At 38.1% G+C, this 19857-nt stretch overlaps 1 protein-coding gene across 1 annotated transcript; it reads left to right on the top strand.

Moving 5' to 3' along the window:
- The first annotated feature begins 694 nt into the window (after window positions 1–694).
- On the top strand, window positions 695–19131 carry adgrl4 (adhesion G protein-coupled receptor L4). Its single transcript, XM_031307405.2, has 16 exons — window positions 695–928; window positions 1362–1511; window positions 4576–4725; window positions 6526–6675; window positions 7095–7165; window positions 8000–8179; window positions 8758–8941; window positions 9048–9161; window positions 9789–9988; window positions 11578–11757; window positions 13190–13393; window positions 13796–14016; window positions 14543–14609; window positions 14733–14824; window positions 17416–17584; window positions 18306–19131. The coding sequence occupies exons 1-16, from the start codon at window positions 883–885 to the stop codon at window positions 18366–18368; spliced, it is 2241 nt and encodes a 746-aa protein (XP_031163265.1). The 5' UTR covers window positions 695–882; the 3' UTR covers window positions 18369–19131.
- Window positions 19132–19857: the final 726 nt, after the last annotated feature.

Raw genomic sequence — 19857 nt, 5'->3', positions numbered from 1 at the left:
TTCTTTTTTTCAGCCTTTTTTTTTTTTTTACAAAACCACTGTTACCTCAGCCACGCTGATAGAAATCCACTCTCTTTTCAAGGCACTGTACATAGAAATGTGAACAATAGCAAACGGCCCAACGTTTCAACAACTTCATAAATGGCACATTTTATCTTCAATAGATCAGAAAAAAGGCTAATTCTCTGACTCTAAATAAGAATTTGGTCATTGTTAAGACCAGACATGGAATATTTTTTTTCAACTTCTCTTTTTGTGTGTGTCATAGATCCTGTATATGACCCAAAAAGGCAAGTATTTAGTTAATATTAAAAACAGCAGTGAGTGACCCTATATACATAAAACACTACGCTAAAGAATCTGCATTACATTATTCAGCATATTAACTAATATTTGGCCTCTGTCTGAAGAAAACTGAGATGGTCACTGGAAGACACACAGCACTGGAATGTGTGTGTGAATATGTGTACAGTCCTTTGCGGAAGGGAGGGGGTCGTCTTTTCGTGATGTTAGTCAGTGTTGTTTTGGCCTGTGTTTACACAGCCTACTGTACGTGTTCAAGGGAGAACAATAGCATGGAGGCTTGCAAAATGGTGACATAGGTCACACTGTCAACAACGCAACAAAAAATTGACTGAATGCTGCTGAAACGTCTTTCACATTAGGTGTAAAGTGGAACCAAATGAGAAAGTGTATTGGGTGCTGTGTATTGGAGTGGTTTGGTGAAGGGACCAGGCTACATGTTTTTCAAAGCAGATTAAAGATCAAGACAGGAAGGGCCAGGTTTAGGGAAACAGGAAAGCTGATGCAAGGAAATGGACTGCGTCACCAGCCAGCCCACTGCAGTCTGCGCTAAAAGTAGAATCGAGACCAAGCGCAAGTATGGAGTCTTTGCTCAAGTCACCAATGAAACTTGTACTTTTGACAGGTACGTGACCTTATCTATCCTTTAGTATGGCATGTGTCGAGACAGTAGTAGATGTAGCTTTATATATGGGTTTACATATTAGCTATGATGGGTTTGGGCTATGTGATGGAGCAGCCGTTGAGCTTGATATAAGATTTGCAAATCAGTTTTAAATTATAATTGATGTGATTTTTTTTCTCCATTTACAACAGATTATTTGTGTTGCTGTATTCTAAATTTGTACTAAATATGTACTGTGGTTCAATGGATTAGTTCAGTGGATCAGTGGATCCCAGTGTGGATAGCAGGTTAACCGGAGAGCCAGAGATAAAAAAAAATAAATTAAAAAAAATTTGATTTTTACTGGAAAAGAAGCAGCAGTGGCATCACAAAATGATTTTGACTGTTACTTTCATGGTATAAGTTAAACTTACCCACTCGTGTGTCTACGCAGCATGGCTCTCCAATCTGATGAACCCATGCAGCCTCTCTGACATTTGTGATTCCTGTCACCAACTTGCAACATGCAAGGCCCTGAACAGATCAAACAATGCCTGCTTCTGCAACCAAGGATATACTGGAGATGGAACAACATTTTGCAATGGTGAATATAAACACACAGAGCCACCCATATGTTACTGAGTATTTACAATGATGCAAGAGTACAACCTTGTGTGTAGCTGTCATTGAAGCCTTGACTATTTTAGGAAGCCTTTGTTGTTTGTGGCTGCTTAATATAAGCAGACAGAAGGATGAGGCCAACATTTGTACACATGTGGCCTCATTTAACATTTTTAGAGCATGGCGGTTGACTGTGCAGTTAAAAAATAACTAGAATGGAAGCAATTAAAAATACATCAGGCACTAGATGTGTTAAAGCTTCTTAAGATGTCATGACAGAAACCCATTTCAATTTCAGATAAACCCATATCAAACACTATCAGCATGTTCTGTACAATATTGCTCTTCTGCAACTGTCTCTTATTATCTCAAAAAATTTGAGATGGTTAGCTCCCAAAAATCACACATTTTTTTCAACAGTATGTTGCATTTCTTAGCCCACAGACTTGGAAGGGAATTAAGTAACTTTGTGATTTTTACATGCAAGGAAACTTGCTTTTAATTCTTGTGTTTGAGCTGAATGGCAGTGCAAAAGACGAAGGCACCAAGTGGGCGAGTTTAAGTAAGATCTGTGTTAATAATTTCAACAACTTTATGTGTTCTTGTCCACCATACCCTCCTTGAGACACAGTTTGTCTTTGTTGGAACAGCTGTGGTGATTTGGAACTGGTGGGGAAAACATTTTTGTATCCCCACCAGTTAGTTGGCAGCTCACCTCATTGAGAGTTAATTACAGAGAAAACACTGCAATGTGAAAAGATATCTCCACGATGCAGCTTTTTCAGTAACATTTTTAATGGCCAGCACTGCCTCTCAGTCAGCATTGTCACTCCTGTTATGTTTCTGGGCTGTTTAGAATTCCTGGAACCCTTTTTGTTTCCTGACCAAACCTGATCACAATCACAGAACAGCTTACACATTTCAAAATCATGTAAGTGTGCAAACACTGTGGCAAATGATTTTAAAACAAAAAGGCAGAATGAATTTTAAGGTTAATGGAATCCGTATGTAGCAGCAAATACAAAAAAATTCTGTTTTCCATGAAATAAAGTCATTATTAGTAAACTGTCACTCCATTAAATAAAGTGATTATTAGTAAACTCTTTGTGCAATGAAATAGTTCATAACTTTACTATAACTTTGTGTGTGTGTAAAGACTGAACTGCTATCAATAATTTTAAAGAATGCAAAACAAATTAATTCATAGAATTGTTGAAAGGATCCATTCACTGTTTAATTTTTTTTGTTTTTTAATTTTTTAATTAAAAAACAAAGTCACGAAAGCAATGTCTACTGTGTAATTAAAGATAATACAAAGACATCAAAGTGAATCATAAAACATGTAGGGTGCAATGTGTGTGCAACAATGACGGCTCAAGAGTCCCGTGTGTTATGGAGGTATTTCCCCTTTGAATATAGTCACCTCTCTCATCAGAGCAGAGGATTTCCCTTCCCGGACAGCTTTTGTGCAAAAGGTACAGAGGAGAGGAAGAGCAAAGCATCCATCATAGATGAAAACAACAGTGGAAAGTCTCACCAGGTCATTTCCAATAAACTGAGAAACCAGATGGAAGGTGTGTTTGAGAATAAAGCTGGAACAGCACTTTCTATAATGCGTGGGCCACAGTAGCATCCGCAGCAAATAGCTCTGTATCTGGTCCTTTCTAATCCTATAGGCAACAAAGATAAATATATTTTAATTTTAGTTTCTCAAAATCAAACAAAGGCAAACAACTGCTCAACAATGACACATGGGAACAATACAAATGGCATAGAAGTTAGAGCCAGCCAAGGCTTTAATAAAGACTAATGTAGTGGAGCCTAAGACAAGACCAAAACTGAGCTTCACCAAGTTTAAATCAACACCAGGACCAGGGACAGGATCAAATTGAAGTTTGTTTTCTTAACTTGTAATCTAATTGTGGAGGACGGATCAAGTCAATATGTGTGTGAACATTCAAAGCCAAAAACAAAACACAAAATTGAAAATCTGAAAATATACTGCTATATGGTGATGAAATGATAAATATTCATACATGGATTAATATAGGAAATCCACATTTTTACTCAAGAAATAATCCTACCAACTCTTCTCTCGTATATTGATGGCTAAATGCATCATAGTACTCACTCTGGATTCTGCTTTTTTTCTTGTTCAGAAATGTTGCCACCATATCCCAAGCATGTCTTGCTAATTTTGGTGTTTTGTGGTGTTATCCTTTTTACTCAAGCAGATATAACTTACTGCAAGTTAAACATAAAGGATTAACATCAGTTTTTGCCAGGGGCTGTATGATAGTCCAGCCATTTTGCATATTGTTCAGCAGTCAAAGAAAAAATTCATTGTTAAAGAGGCAGAGCAGAGATTTCTATTTTCATTACCAACTGCAAACCAAAATGCTATTCAGCCACAAGACTTGCAGCTCTTCGAGTTAGGAAAGATTCACTTTCGCTAAACTTGAACTGATGCTTTGTCATTACTCAACTACAATTATCTCCAAATATCTCCAACAGAAACTCACTGAACAGCTGATTGCTACACTTACAGGGATTTCTCTGGAGTATATTGAAAGGCCTTATGGGAAATGTAGCAGAAGAAGGAATGATAACATGGTAGACTGAACAAAAGTAAAAAGGAAACTATTACAGTACAATAAATTGAAGAGCAGCCATAAATGGATGATAAAACACTTGAATGTTGTGTCTAAGGATTTGAAAAAATAAACGGTTGTCCAAATAAAAGGTTATAAACAAGCTTCCTCAATTAGTTAATTTTTGTAGATCTAAATACTTTTTCAGGAATTTGTATTTGTAATAAAAATGAAGAGTACACCTACAGTAAGTAGTCTTGACCTGCTGGTCAGTTGTTTTTTACACTGTCTGGGCAAATCACAGCAACCAAAAAGCAGCCAGTTTCATCTGCAAAGATGTGTTGTCCTTCCTTTGCTCATCCACTTTGTTTTTCAATCCTATTTGAGTTTTATGTAATTGTATTTCCTCAAGCAACTAACCAAGTTTATTTTTCTATCCTGGTCTTTTCACCACAGATGACAACGAGTGCCAGAATGTGACTAATATCTGCGGGGACAGGGGGAGCTGCACCAACACAGCGGGCAGCTACTACTGTACATGTCTCTCTGGATACACATCGACAGGACTGGCCAAGTTCCAGCCTAACGATGGCACTGAATGCATCGGTAATGTCTGATTCACTCGCTCAAGCACTAGAAATGCACAGAAGTTTGTTTTTGTCACGTACTGACAGAGGACCTCACATACGAGTAGGCAAGATATCATGTAAATGTGTAAAAGCACGTACCACACAGCTGTGAGTGCGTCAAACTGTGTGTGTGTGTGTGTGTGTGTGTGTGTGTGTGTGTGTGTGTGTGTGTGTGTGTGTGTGTTGTTTGTGTTCTCTTTCAATCTACTGAGGAGGATAAACGTGTTGGAGGTGATTTTTCCCTTTTGGCCTTTCACTTCCTTCCCATCTGCTATTCTGAGTAACCACCCGAGATCTTTTGCTCCATTTGCAATAGAAGAACAACACCATTATCCATGTTGTAGCATAAGTCTTCCTTAGTTTAAAACACTACAAGAAGCATGTAGCTGATTTTAGAAGTTAGAATTCATAAATATTCAAATGTATAACATGCATGCAAGAATTGCAGTTTCTCTTCCAAAATCAATTATACAGTATAATGTAATGAGTGTGACTACTTATGCCACATTCTTTATTTGTATTAAAGGTGCTCTAAAGGCGTTCAGAGTATTTTCAAACAAAACAAGGCTAGCTCGCCCCTCCCTCCTCCTCATCCCGTCCCCACTCCCTCCCTTCCGTGCTTCCGCGCACTAACCCCCCAACCCCCACCCCCAAATCCTTCTTGTCGGTTATTGGCTGGAACGCTGGAAGACTGTTGGAAGGCTGTTTGTTATGTTTCGTGGTGCAGGTTGGCACAATTTGTTTTTGTTGGTGTTTGTAGAGCCTGGGCTGTCTACAGAGACTGCGTTTTTTTACAGTGTGTTCAGGGGACAGGCATCTTGCGGATAGTGAGGAGATGTTTGCTGTATGTGACAAAAAATGTTATAGCCTAAAAAACGCGTGGCATCGCTTAGAGCACTTTTAAGATAAATCATTAACTTCCCTTCCAGCATCACTTTAACTGATTTTGAGGAGGAAATAAAGTAGACATAAATACCAACAAGTCCTTCAAACAAACAATAGGTTGTTTGTTCCTACACTCTAATTCTACCCATCGGAGCGGTTCATAAATTAGCGCCCCTAGCAGTGACAGGAAATACAACCCACAGGAGCGTATTCCGTCCTCACACAGTTACGGTTGCAATTTTAAACACGTTGTTAAGCCTAACCTAGTGTATATCCTTCACGTTCCACTTCCGGGATTGCTCCGGTGCTGCAGCAAATTCCACCAGATGCATGTATTTTCCGTTTCCTTCCTTTCTTTGTGTTGGAATTTTAAATTCGGTGGATTTATGAGGACTATTGTTGATGCTCCTCAGATCTCTGCATGGTAAATTGAAACAGCTAGCTAGACTATCTGTCTATTCTGAGTTTTCTCTCTCACAACTATTTTGCAGCGACTCTGTGCAGAGTTTAGCACTGCCCATGGCGATTCTGATTTGTTTAAAGAAATGCCATTAAACCAGAGCACGTTTTCCTCCCATCCCCGAATGCTATGTGGAGTCGCCAGACCCTCCTTCAGCGCGCTTTGGAGGAGGGTCTGGCAAAGCGAGACTAGGCCTAACCAAACTACTTGGTTAGGTTTAGAAGAAGATCGTGGTTTGGTTTAAAGTTAGTACATATCGGCAGTAATAGTTGCTTGAACAAACGACCTATGGGGTCATTTTTTGGGGGAGGACAGTCTCATTAACATGTGTGTCTTTATTAGTTGTTTACTTAATGTTATGTTGAAAGTGTGACTTTAATCATATTGTTTTTATCTTTAATTGGAGCAGACCTCTTCATTTGCACCTTTCAGACATTGATGAATGCAAGTCAGGACAGGTCTGTGGACCAAGCTCACACTGCCATAATACGAATGGATCTTTCTATTGCACCTGTCAGCGTGATTACATCCCAACTTCAGGCACTCAGCACTTTCATCCAGAGAGAGGTGTAAGATGTAAAGGTCGGTATGAGGAAGAGCTCACATGCACATGCACACGCACACGCACACGCACACGCACACGCACACACACACACACACACACACACACACACACACACACACACACTCTCGCATTTGTACTTTCATCCAGGGACATACCTCTTTCTTTATCTCTACTTTCTCTGTCACACATGACACCACACATAACTGAATTTTAAACATTTTTGGAGAATCTATTATGCAATACATCAAGTTAATGGTGCAATCTTAAGTTTTTCTGATGTTTTGAGCTTGAGTTAATCACAAAGAGAGCCATGAGATGTTATGTCTGTGCAGGTTTTATGCAATTCAGACTTTACTGTAACATGCTTTATTATGTTGGAATGATGGAAAGGAATATAGCAATCAAGGAGATACTTTGGGTAATTGTTGTTTTTCAGAGCATCCCCAAAAATACTGCCATGACAACATCGGCTGTATCACACAGACTGTCAACAAAACACTTGAATATGTAAGTACCCCTCCTCAGGGTTTCAGCCAAATAAGGTAAACATAGATAGAATGACACTGCCCTCTGTTGAAAAGAAATGAGATGAGCATGAAATGAAACAGGCTGAGACCATATTGTACAGTTCCATGGCACACAACACCAGCCACTATTATCAATCACAATTGCCACTTGCAGCACCAGCTGTTTCAAACCTGCAGTTCTGGAAGACAAGTAAGAGCAGCAGTGGTTCGCCATTTATACAGACAATAAACATAGGCGTTCTAACTTTAAACTGACTGTTAAGCTCAGTTCATAGATATTTCGAAAGGGAAACAAATATTAAAGTCATAAAAAAATATAAAATAGATACAAATTCAGATATCATGTCTAAGAGAGTGATTTCCAGTTAAGTATAGTGTGTGGAAATTATATTTAAACATACACTCCAACAAAACAGCAGTTGTAAAAATGAAAAACTGCAACACCCATTGCCTACAGGTGTTAACATGCCATTATCTTTTACTTTCATTATTTGTTAGAGGTGATATTGACTTATGTCTAAACTGCTCATATAACCTATGCAACCTGGCAAAGTCTGTTCTTAGAATGACCAAACAGCCCCTCCTTGTGGAGAGTCTCCAACTTGCTAAAGTTTGTGAGTACCATACCAGTTAAATCTAAAAAATACATTTTAAAAAATAAAAAAGAAAGAAAGAAAGCTGCAGAAGTAGCCTATCAGTGATGGTCATTTCACAGTCTGGATCCAACAAATAACCCTGAAGCACTGGATGTATTGTGTTGCAGGAATGTGATATCATTAAATACTCTTAATACAACCCCCCCTCCCCATCCTAGATGAGCAACCTCACGGAGCCCCAGAGTCTACTGAAGGAAATTGTCAAGCAGACGTCCGGCGAACTCACCTCAGTGGAAGTGATCGCATATGTTGAGGCCTTGTCTCAATCTGCATCAAAACTTGCTGCCCAAGAAAAGGATTACACTGTCAAACCATCCGTCATCAACTCAACTCTTACAGTAATCTCTGTTTACCATTCTTGTTTCTCCATCAACATGTGGAGTTCTGCCTGAACTGCAGTTTTGCTTTGAACTGGTTTAGGGGAAAAAATTGCACTGCATACAATCCAGTTCCTTCTTATCGTGTGCTGTGCAGTTCTGGGAAAGACAATTTAGAGACTTTTGTATTGAAGGTACAAGCTGATGTTATTTTGTGGAATATATAATATCTTTAGTTTTTTTTTTTCGAAAAGAATAAAATCACTTATTGTTTTCCTCAAAAGTTGAACATTATAGGACACCAACATTCTCCACTAACCTCTCCTACCTTGCACTGTGTAGACAGCTTTTTAAAAAGCTATACGATTCAATAGAAGAGAAACGTCTGTGCTAGGTTACTTTGGTTACTATGTGCACAAAAATAATAAAAGCCATATCATATTCAGTAATTATTGAAACGTCAAAAGACACATACCTAAAGAAGATGAAAAACAATGCTCTAACCATACCTTATTAAAAACACTGCAGTACAGGCACATGTTAGGTTACATGCTATACTATCACACACATGTCACACTGATAAATCTGCGTTCCTACAGAAATTAGTGAAAGCAGTAAACAACTTGGTGGAGAAGGATGAACTGGTGGCTTGGAGCCGAATGAAAGAAGGACGCCGGGAACATACCATCACCAAGCTGCTACATACTGTTGAAGAAAGTGCTCTGACTCTGGCTAACAACTACAAAACTCCAACTGAGCTCCAAATCAAAGCCAAAGAAATGGGTGAGATAATTATTAATACAGAGCGCTCTTACAGCCACTCCAATTACATTAAATTGTTCTGCCACCTGCCCACATCTGAATCTTTTTTTTTACTCCTCAACCACAGAATTGAAACTCTTCACCTTTGATGCTCGACACACAACAGCCAAATTGTCTGCTTCCATGGGCGGAAATCATATACATCTAAGTCCAAAACTGAGACCAGAGGAGGACAGAAATGGTAAAGTAGCCTAGTTTACATGTTTAACGGATGGTAAAATCTGTGACCATCTTCGTGCTTGGGTGTACAGGGAGTACTGTAACACATATGTTGTATGCCGAAGACAAATTAAATATTCAGATTTTCTTTTCATATTATATATTTCTGAAAAGTCCACTTTCTCTGATGCCTTAAGCTGCATATATTAGAATTCGCTCCAATAAAATCTGAGCAATAAAAATCTGATCCATCCCAAAATCTGCAAGGCTACCTTGTCCTTATTCCAACAGTTGCATATGATGGATGCAAAAAAAAATCTTTATGAACTTCTGTTTATTTAAACCAAATCCAAAATTGATTCCTGTTTTAACACCCTCTTACATGCAGAAACAGAGCAAACCATCAAAGACAATTTCAATTGTTAAATGATTTTTTTGGACATTGAAGTTACTGTTGGTGTGGTAAATTAGTTATATACAATGAACTCTACACAGTTGGTCAGATCTGCACACTGACTTGTAACATCTCCTAAAAAGCTTTCTGCTCTGCATGATCTACGTATGAGACACTTTGAATCGACTGACAAAGTTTGATTAAAAATACAGTAAGTCTGAATCCCTCCTGTCCAACTTTTTTTGTGTCAATCAGGTAGTGTGTCAGTGGTGTTTGTGCAATATGACAGCATCGGTGACATCCTGAAGCCGAGCAGCGACCCTGGTGTCACCGACTACTCGCGGTATGCAGGAACTGGGGAAATCACTGTCAATTCCCAAGTCATAGCCGCAGCCGTCAAACCTGCTGACGTTTACCAACTTGACCATGTCACCTTCACTCTGAGACACATCGAGGTAAAGACTATACAGAGTGCTGAGGCTGTTTTTCCACTTCTGCACTCTTAACGTATACCTTCAAAATATATGCTGCTTCAGAGTGGCAGTGTTATACTCTACTCAGTTATGCATTAGCTGGTGGATTTTTGCTCTTCTTCCTGATTCAATCCCTTAATGACTTGATTTATTTAAGCAGCATTTGATGAGGCTAAAGGAGCCTCTTTCTTGATGATGTTTTTTAAAAGATGTTCTATTGTTTGACAAATCTGAGCGCAATCTAGATGCAAGTTTTCTTTACTTCCCTACTACCTTAAACTCACTGCTTCCTTTCCTGTTTCATATATGATTCATTTATCAACATTACAGTGGCTTCCAACATGATCATGTTTGGTTTGAAACATCAATATCCCATCATATATATCCCTGTCAGGCTGGAGTCATCATTGCTGTGAAGAACAGCTTACTTATTCCCACACTGACTCTCGCAGTAACTTGATAACTGCCAGAGTTTCCATTAGAGTCAAATTCAAACAAATTCACATGAGAGGAGTAGTTAGTGCTTTGTGTAAGGTGTTTATGAAAGATTTTGCTCCATGTATTTCTTGCAATGACCTCTCAGTTAAGGGAAATGAAAGAGGAAAGGTGAATAGATGATGGAGGAAAGCGGAGTAATGAGGGAAATAACCCTAAAAGTTAATGTACTGGTATTTTCTTTTAAGATAATTAAAATGTATGAGAAAGTGAAATCATTATTTTTGTTGGACCCTTGAGGCTTAAGCCTAACAAAGGAGGTGATGATTTATGTTGAGCAGTGAAAATCCTCTGTAAATTGCCTTTAAAGAGAAAAAATCAATAATTTGGGCTCCATTTTCATGCAGACACTTTCTGCCTGAGAAGAGGTATATTTTCCTGTGACACACAGGTTATTTTTTTCTTATACATTACTGTATTATTTTGTTATACAAATCTAACTGAATGTAAACATATAAAAAATTAGAGAGTAAAACTAAACCTCATTTAACTGTATTTGTTTAGTATATGTTCATTTTTTACTGCAAATGTAGTTAATGTGTGGATCGTTTTCATTCTAGTAAGATTGCATATAATAGTTAAAGTAAAATATGTGCTTTCAAAATGTTCACATGAACTTTAATGATAATTTGTACTGCTGTACATATGTTCATCTCAACTTTCCCACAAAAACAACTACAGTGAGCTGCATTGTGTGGTGCAGCAAACATGACTGCACTTTATGCCCCGTGCCATTCATTTTGACCCAAAGTCATGCATGATAATTATTTGACATTTTATTTTTCTAATAATGAGTAATACAAGTTGCCAGACGATAAGAAGAAAAGCCAATGCAAAACACAGTAATAATTGGACAACCCATGGAAATTACACTAAAATAACGTTTTTACATGTAATTTCTGATGCACTCAAACTTTGGATGCATAGTAATTCATTTTAAGTGCTATTTTGATGAGACCTGCACAATCTGTTTTTAACCCCCTGTTGTGGTATCACAAAGCAGCGCAGTATAAAAACTAATAAAAACAGCACCATGAAGAGTTAACAGCATCTTTGTTCCTCTCTATCCTCTAAAGCCCATAGACACTAAAGCTGATGTGACCAAGTGTGCCTTCTGGGAGTACGAGGTGGACAGCCTGCAGGGCCACTGGGCCACGCGCGGCTGCAAGACCGTCCACGTCAACAGCAACGCAACCACCTGCTCCTGCAATCACCTCACACACTTTGCCATCCTCATGTCCTCTGGGCGAGCCAATGTGAGTAATCATACATTAAAAATACAACTGTGCAAAGGTATTTCCTTTTTTTTTTTTTTTACATTTCTCCGCTGGGGCTTTATTAAAATTATTTTAGAAAAAAATGTTGACCATAGTGAACACATTAATTTAAATTAGTAAGAGGTGAACCTCATATCTGGATCTAGATTTTTATCTGAAGAAAATGATTTATTTAATGAGGTTTTATACAACAGATACAGAATATTGAACCTTAGATCTAAGACTTATTATAACTATATGACTAATTAAAAACCAAACCTCAGTGAGGAAATTAATATATTTAGTATTCAATTATTTATATTACTCCCTACTTATGTAATTCCTCAGATCATCTATTGTTGCTGTCCTGTGGCAAACCCGTCTCTTCCAAATGCTAAGTTTTCATGAGCTAAGAACAATTTGTAACAATGAATTTTAGGATAATTCAATGTTTAAAAAAAAAAATATTTTTCCCAATCCATAATCTTCCAATTATGTCTGGAACATTCTAAATATTAGTTATATAGTGCTTGTTTTCCACCAATACACGCTTTTATATGACACCAGTATTTTGTGTTGAAGGTGCTGATTGTCAACATTGTGCCAGCTTTTAATAAAATACAGCAACTTCTATCCAACTTTTTTTTATACCAAGAGTTCCAAGTATTTAATTCCACTCAGGATATTCTTGATAAGTAGGGAGGCTGTGGCTCAGGTGGTAGAGCGGTTGTCTACCAATCGGAAGGTCGGTGGTTCGATGTCCCATGTCCTGGGGCAAGACACCCCGAATTGTTCCTGCTATTGGTGTGAATGGGGGAATGTTTATCAGATGAGCAGGTGGCACCTTGTATGGCGGCAGGGTATGAATGTGTGTGAATGGTGAAGTGCTTTGAGTAGTTGTTAAGACTACAAAAGAGATGTATGAATGCATTCCAAATGCAGTCGATTTCACAAGAAGTCCAAATCATAAACAATGAAACTCTGTTAGCCTTTACAGCTCCTAAAGGCAATGTGACTCACTACACATATTGGATGGCAAGGAAACTGTAGGAGATATTCACCCACAACTCCCGTTGCTTTAAAGCACTCAGCAGTGCCCTCAAATTCTTGAATCTTTTTAGGGATTTTGAAGCACTGCTTTAATAAAAACAGGGAGTGTATTTATAAATGAAGAATTCATTTACCGAAAAAAGAAAAAGATACTGAATGATGCAAAATAAAATGAAATTTTTTCTGACCTTTTTGGTCGGAACTGGCTGATATCTGATACAGCAGGACCAGAGCTGTCCAGTATGTCTGCACATAGTGTAACCCCAGCCCATATCCACCCATGTCATGTCAAATGATTCCAAGCAGAAAACCCAACAAATTCCAACTTCAACATACCGTGAAACCGTGAATGAAACTGCCTCCCTTTCCATTTGCTTCTCAGCTGGTGGCCCACAACACCATCCTGACCCGGATCACCCAGCTGGGGATGATTATCTCCCTCATCTGTCTGTCCATGTGCATCTTCACCTTCTGGTTCTTCAGTGAGATCCAGAGCACCAGAACCACCATCCACAAGAACCTGTGCTGCAGTCTCTTCATGGCCGAGTTCATCTTCCTGGTGGGGATCAACATGAACACACATAAGGTGAGCTCCGGATGAAACCAATGAAACAAAGGAAATCTCCTGTCTGTCTGTGTGTGTGTGTGTGTGTGTGTGTGTGTGTGTGTGTGTGTGTGTGTGTGTGTCATTGTGTGTCATTGATTAAAAACCCTTCTTATTCGAGTTGTAAAAGTACAAGAGATAGTATAGCATTATACTATATATGCATATATTTCTCTCACACTTTGACCAGCTTTTTGGTTGACCAATAGAATTATTTCTATTAATTTCATCAAGGCTTCTTTGACATGAAAATGCTAAACGATTAGCAATACATCTGCAAAAATGAACATTTTTACATATAGGGCCAACATAACTGTACTTTCACAAATCATAACATTGTTATATCTCTGTCTCCCTCCTCCTCTTTTGTCTGTTTCTTGCCAGCTTTTCTGCTCCGTTATTGCAGGGCTGCTGCACTATTTCTTCCTTGCGGCCTTTGCCTGGATGTGCATCGAGGGCATCCATCTGTACTTAATAGTGGTTGGCGTCATCTACAACAAAGGCTTCCTGCACCGTAACTTTTACATCTTCGGCTATGGAAGCCCAGCAGTGGTGGTGACCATCTCGGCAACACTTGGCTCCAAGTATTATGGCACCGATAAAGTGTAAGTGGAACGAGAGGCTTTTACAAAAACCTCTTTCTCGAAGGCATTCAGCATTTTCCAGGGAAGAAAGATAAACAAATAACATGAATTAAAAATACAGTGGGACAGAGATTAAATTTGGCCTGCGGGGACATAAAGGAAGTAGAAGATGCTTAGACTGCCTCGTAGAGAGTAAGGTAATAACTGAATTAGTGTAAAAGAAATTTTGAAAGGTTTTGGGTACCATGGAGAGTTTGAATAAAATCTAATGTAAAATATAATTAAAAGATTGAGGTTATGCAAAATAAGTGGTGATTGTTGAGGTAGCTTTTTCTAACCAATTGTTTTTGTGCTTTTAAGATTAAAAAAAAGGTATGTACTAGCCCGTACAATATTGTATTATAATTAAGATTAGGCTAGATTAGACTGAAGTACAATGATAGATGGTATTGCAGGAGGAGGGATTATTGCAACAAAAAGATCTTAAAACACACATTCAGTCAATAAAAGTGTTCATTAAATAACACATTCTATATTTGTATTACAGGTGCTGGCTGAGCACAGAAAACCACTTTATATGGAGTTTCATTGGGCCAGCATGTTTGATCATTCTGGTAAGATCTAAAAATGACTGTCAAAGTATTAATTGGAATCATCAAATAGGGATTGTTTCAAAGATAAATATCCATTTGAATGTGTTTGTTTGTTGTGTTTGTTTTGGTCGTCCTCCACTAAAGGTTAATCTCTTGGCTTTTGGAGTCATCATCTACAAAGTGTACCGGCATACTTCTGTGAAAAGGCCTGAAATCAGCCACTATGAAAACATCAGGTAGGATTATCTGTATTAATAGATCAAAATATTGAAAATCAAGATGTCATTTCCTTATATGGTGGATTATTATGGTATCACATGGTGTTCTTATCAGATTACAATTAGCTGTCGACTAGTCAATATCCACGACGTTCCACTTCCGGGATTGCTCCGGTACTTCCGGAAATTCCGCCAGATCACTCTCTTTTCGCCCAGATGTCCGTTTCCTTCTGCTTTCTTTGTGTTGGAATTTTAAACTCTGGTCGATTTATGGGGACTATGGTTAACTGCTCCTACAGCTACAGACAGCTAGCTAGACTATGTGTCAAATCTGAGTTTTCTGTTGCACTTGACTAAAACAACTTTTGAACATACACATGTTCCACCAAAACAAGTTCCTTCCTGAGGCTATTTTGCAGCGGCACAGTGGCTCTGTCCGGCGCTTAACATGCAGTACAGTCTGCCCCATGTGATTGACTGTTTACACCACACACCCCCTCTGCAGAGTCTTCTTCTTTCACTACCACCTCTTTCTCTCAGGACAATGTTAGCAGTGTTAACCCCCCCCTACTGCCCGTCATTGGCAATTACACAATATCTGCTCTGTTCTCCTATACAGACTATTTTAACATTTAGGCCGTACCTCCTGGGGAAACGTTCCGAGGGATTAGTTTCCAGGTATCTGCGTCCCCTGGCCCAGGCCTCTGCTGTGCCTAGCAGTGGGTTCGTGCCTCTTTGGACCTTGTTTTTACACTTGGTCTTAATCTCTTTTAGTCTTTTAATTTAGATTTACTGCCCAGTAAACATGTAAGCTGTTCTCGCATTTTAAGTCGCTTCTCAGCTGAGAAGTTTTCTGCAGCTTTTGACCAAAGCGCAGTGCTGTCCTCTCATGCTGATATTAATTGTCTGGTCCACTCATTCAACACATATTGCTCATCAGTTTTGGATAAAGTGGCTCCAAGTAAAATGTGACGTGTTTCCTCCGTCAACTCATCCCCATGGCTAAATGACTTATTTCCCTGTTTCCGACGTACATGTCAGAGGGCAGAACAACAGTGGAAATCCTGAAAGCTTCATGTTCACCGGCTGTATCACAAAGACCTTTTGACTGAATACAACAACATGGTTAAGGAGGCGAGGACATCTTACTTTGCTAACCTTATTTCTTCCAGTAAACGTAACCCTAAAGTCCTTTTGGAAACCATCAACAATATTGTCAATCCTGCTCCTCCTGAAGTGCCAGTGTTTTCAAATAAGGACTGCAGTGAATAAAATTAGAGATGTCAGAAATGGCATTATCCCCTCTACTGCTCCATATTCGGTTCACTCAATCCGGCCACCAGTCTTGAACTGTTTTGCTCCGTTCTCGCTACAAGAACTCACTGATCTGATTAGCAGCATGAAATCTTCCTCGAGCCCAGTAGATATTATACCAACTTTCTTGTTTAAAAATGTTCTTGGGTTTGTGAGTACTTGGGATCTCTCTACTCAACAGCTCTCTGCAATCTGGTTGTGTCCATTCGTATTTTAAACATGCAGTTGTTCAGCCACTACTAAAGAAAACCAACCTGGATACATCAATTCCTGCAAATTATAGGCCCATTTCCAAGATGCCTTTTATTTCCAAAATTTTAGAAATTCAGAAATCTTGGTGTTAACTGAGAAATCTTGTATTTTTAGGATTATAATGTATTTTGATCAACATATCAAATCACTGACCCGCACACGTTTCTTTCAAATAAGAAACATTGCCAAACTTAGAGCTGTTGTTTCGCATTCTGAGCTTGAGATGATCATTCATGGTTTTATATCATCCCGGCTTGATTACTGCAACTCCATTTTCACCTGTCTCAGCAAGTCGTCCCAGGACTGTCTACAACTGGTCCAAAACTCTGCTGCAAGGCTGTTGACTAGGTCCAGCAGGATGTCGCACATCACTCCGATTTTATACTCATTACATTGGCTTCCGATCAAGTTCAGGATAGAATTTAAAGTTCTTGTTCTGACTTATAAAGCTTTGCATGGTCAGGCACCTGTTTATATCTCGGACCTGCTCCATCCGTACACTACTAACAGGTCCCTCAGGTCTTCTAACCAGGGATTACTGGTGGTCCCACGCACTCGCTTAAAAACTAAAGGTGACCTTTCCTTTGAAGCGGTGGCTCCAAACCTGTGGAATGCCCTTCCTATTGTCTTACGTTCTGCAGTCTTTGTTGAAGCTTTTAAAAAGCAGCTGAAGACACACTTGTTTAAATTCGCTTTTGACTCATGTTTGTAACTTTGGGTTTTAGGTTTTAATCTTTTAAATGATTTTCATTGGTCTTTCAATTATTTTTTCCTTGCTTATTTTCTGTTGGATCTTACTGTAATTTTACAAATGTTTATCATGTGAAGACCTTTGTGACTTTGTCTGTAAAATGTGCTATATCAAATAAACCTATTATTATTATTATTATTATTATTATTATTATTATTGCCATGACAATTGTGATTGGTTTAAAGAAATGCCATCCCGGAATGCTGTGTGGACTAGCCAGACCCTCCTTCGCAGCGCTGTGGAGGTAGGTCTGGCAAAGCGAGACTGTTAATGTCAGTGATGTGACTCTCAGGTCCTGTGCCCGTGGTGCCTTGGCTCTGCTGTTTGTGCTGGGAGCCACCTGGACCCTAGGAGTGCTGCACATCCTCAATGGGACCACCCTCACTGCATATCTGTTCACCATCGCCAACGCCTTCCAGGGGATGTTCATCTTCATCTTCCTCTGTGTCCTGTCCAGAAAGGTAACAAGTCTCATTTTTGGTTTTCTAACATTTTTCTATTTATGCATTCAACATTCCTTACGTGACTATAGTTGGACAGTTAACAGTTCAGATCAGGACAATAGGAAAGAAATCTACTATCTTTTTGCTATTTAGAAAATTTCATTTGAATTTTATATAATATTATATTATTAGTAGGTAATGCAAGAAGTATTGAGATCTTTTACTTTTGTTAGCAATAGTTAGTAGCAATACCACAATGAAAGAATTACAGGTAAAAGTCCGGCATTCAAACTCTTAAATTATTATTTAAGGACAAGGATTAGGGCCACATGTGAAAAATGTATTCAAGCTCTGAGTTTATAGTCAAAATTCTCAGGTTAAAGTCAGAATTCTGTTTGGCCCTAATCTTCTTCCATAACTATTAGCATCAAAATGTACTTAATGTTAAAAAAGAATAGAACTGGCCCCAATCTGAGTGTTATATTATATATGCACTGTATATTTCTTGGAATATTATTACTGATTCATTGAGGCTGCTGAACATGTAAGCAGCATTTTAAGGTTGCCAAGGTAGAGCTAAATCTATAAAATGTAATTTTAGAGCTAGAAATTTGAAAGTTGTTGGTTAGTTTATTCTGTAACAATGCTTATTTTATGGCTCAGAATTGTATTTAATTATATATTATATTATATTATATGTTTTGATTTAAATCCTACTTTCTTGAATGTGTCGTTCCAGATTCAGGAGGAGTACTACAGGCTTTTCAAAAACGTGCCGTGTTGTTTTGAATGCCTGAGATGAATTAATGTGACCAAAGCGTGATCACTTGTACAATAATAGTCCACAGTACATCTTTGCAATATCCTGTGACTCATGCTTTCAGTTTTGAAAAACAGTGTGGGAGGAATTGTTCAGTACAGATGTCTAATAAATGAGAACACGTAGCACATATACATCATTTTTGTTTCTTTTATGTACAATGGACACAAACACATTCTTCTGAGAGTAATGCAGGAATCAAAATATTTTGTGTATTTTCAGTGTAATTTAACACCTTTGCAGTTATCAGCGTTACACTCCAAATAATTTACGCAGTCTATTGTCTTTGTTTCTTTCTTGTGTTTGATATTGATTTGTAAATTATTAAAAATGAACGTGGCAAACTAACACATGCTGCTGCTCACTTCTTTTATGTGAGCATGTCTTTTTATGTGTGTTTAATACATTCTTCACCCTCCCTTTTATGAACATCACACAACTTAAGTGTACAATATATTAAATATAATTTTTTGTGAGGACCGTTTCTCTCTTCCATAATGACAGTAAGGTAGGCCAATGGCCCCATCTACTGGACATAATGAGAAACCTTCCAGTGGAAGCCCTAACGTTTGACACACACTCATAGCTGACAACACTGTCCAATTATTATATTTGTCTGCATGATCAGACAAACACTCCTCTTTGTGTATTTCTTTTATGTTTGTAGCATGTTGGTCCGTATGAGCTATGTTGTAGCCCTTTAAGGCCTTGTAATACTGAGCTGTACATAAATACATTAATGTTTGCTTTTGAAGTGTTTTTGCCTTATTGCTACAACAATTCTTACTCAGCTGTCTCCTGGCTGCAGGGTATTATAATGACTTTAAGAAGCTGAGTGTTGGACAATAAAATAAATGTATCAAATTACTGACATTATAAATATATTCCCATCTACAGTAAACGTGCTTATATTGTGACTTTATAGTCATAAATTGTTTGAATCCCAAATAATAGAGGCCAGACACATCAGGCAAAAGACGTTGGGCTATTTTGCTTCCATAACATGTCTTCTTTCAGACTACTGGAAAGAAAAATACACATTGTGGTGTTTTATCAAATGTTTTGATTTCTGTTCTGCAAATGTATGGAAATTAGCAAATATTTAATTAGATAATGTTTCATTTGCAGATTTAAACATAACATTTCAGACAACTTGTAATACAAAAAAATATTATTAAGGCAAGTAATCAACTGGGGGAGTTTCATGGTGATATATATTAGTTAAAATATTTTCATAGTGATATTTATTAGTTAAAATATTTGCCTTATTCACCTGTACTGTCTTACAAAGCAAAACTACAGGCCTAAAACCAAAGGTGTAACTTTGGGTTCAACATTGAGGGAGGTTGAGATCTCCACTTTTAAGCAAAATTAAACTCTTGAGTATATCAAACACTTCATGTATGTTTTCTTGTGCACAAATGTCTCACATGTCTATGCAAAGAGGCATGTTATGACTTCTAAACTCCAT

Source organism: Sander lucioperca, chromosome 11 (assembly GCF_008315115.2).
Source record: "Sander lucioperca isolate FBNREF2018 chromosome 11, SLUC_FBN_1.2, whole genome shotgun sequence".
NCBI lineage: Eukaryota > Metazoa > Chordata > Actinopteri > Perciformes > Percidae > Sander > Sander lucioperca.
Note: the sequence above shows the minus strand (reverse complement) of the source record. Positions and strands in the feature narration are given on the sequence as shown.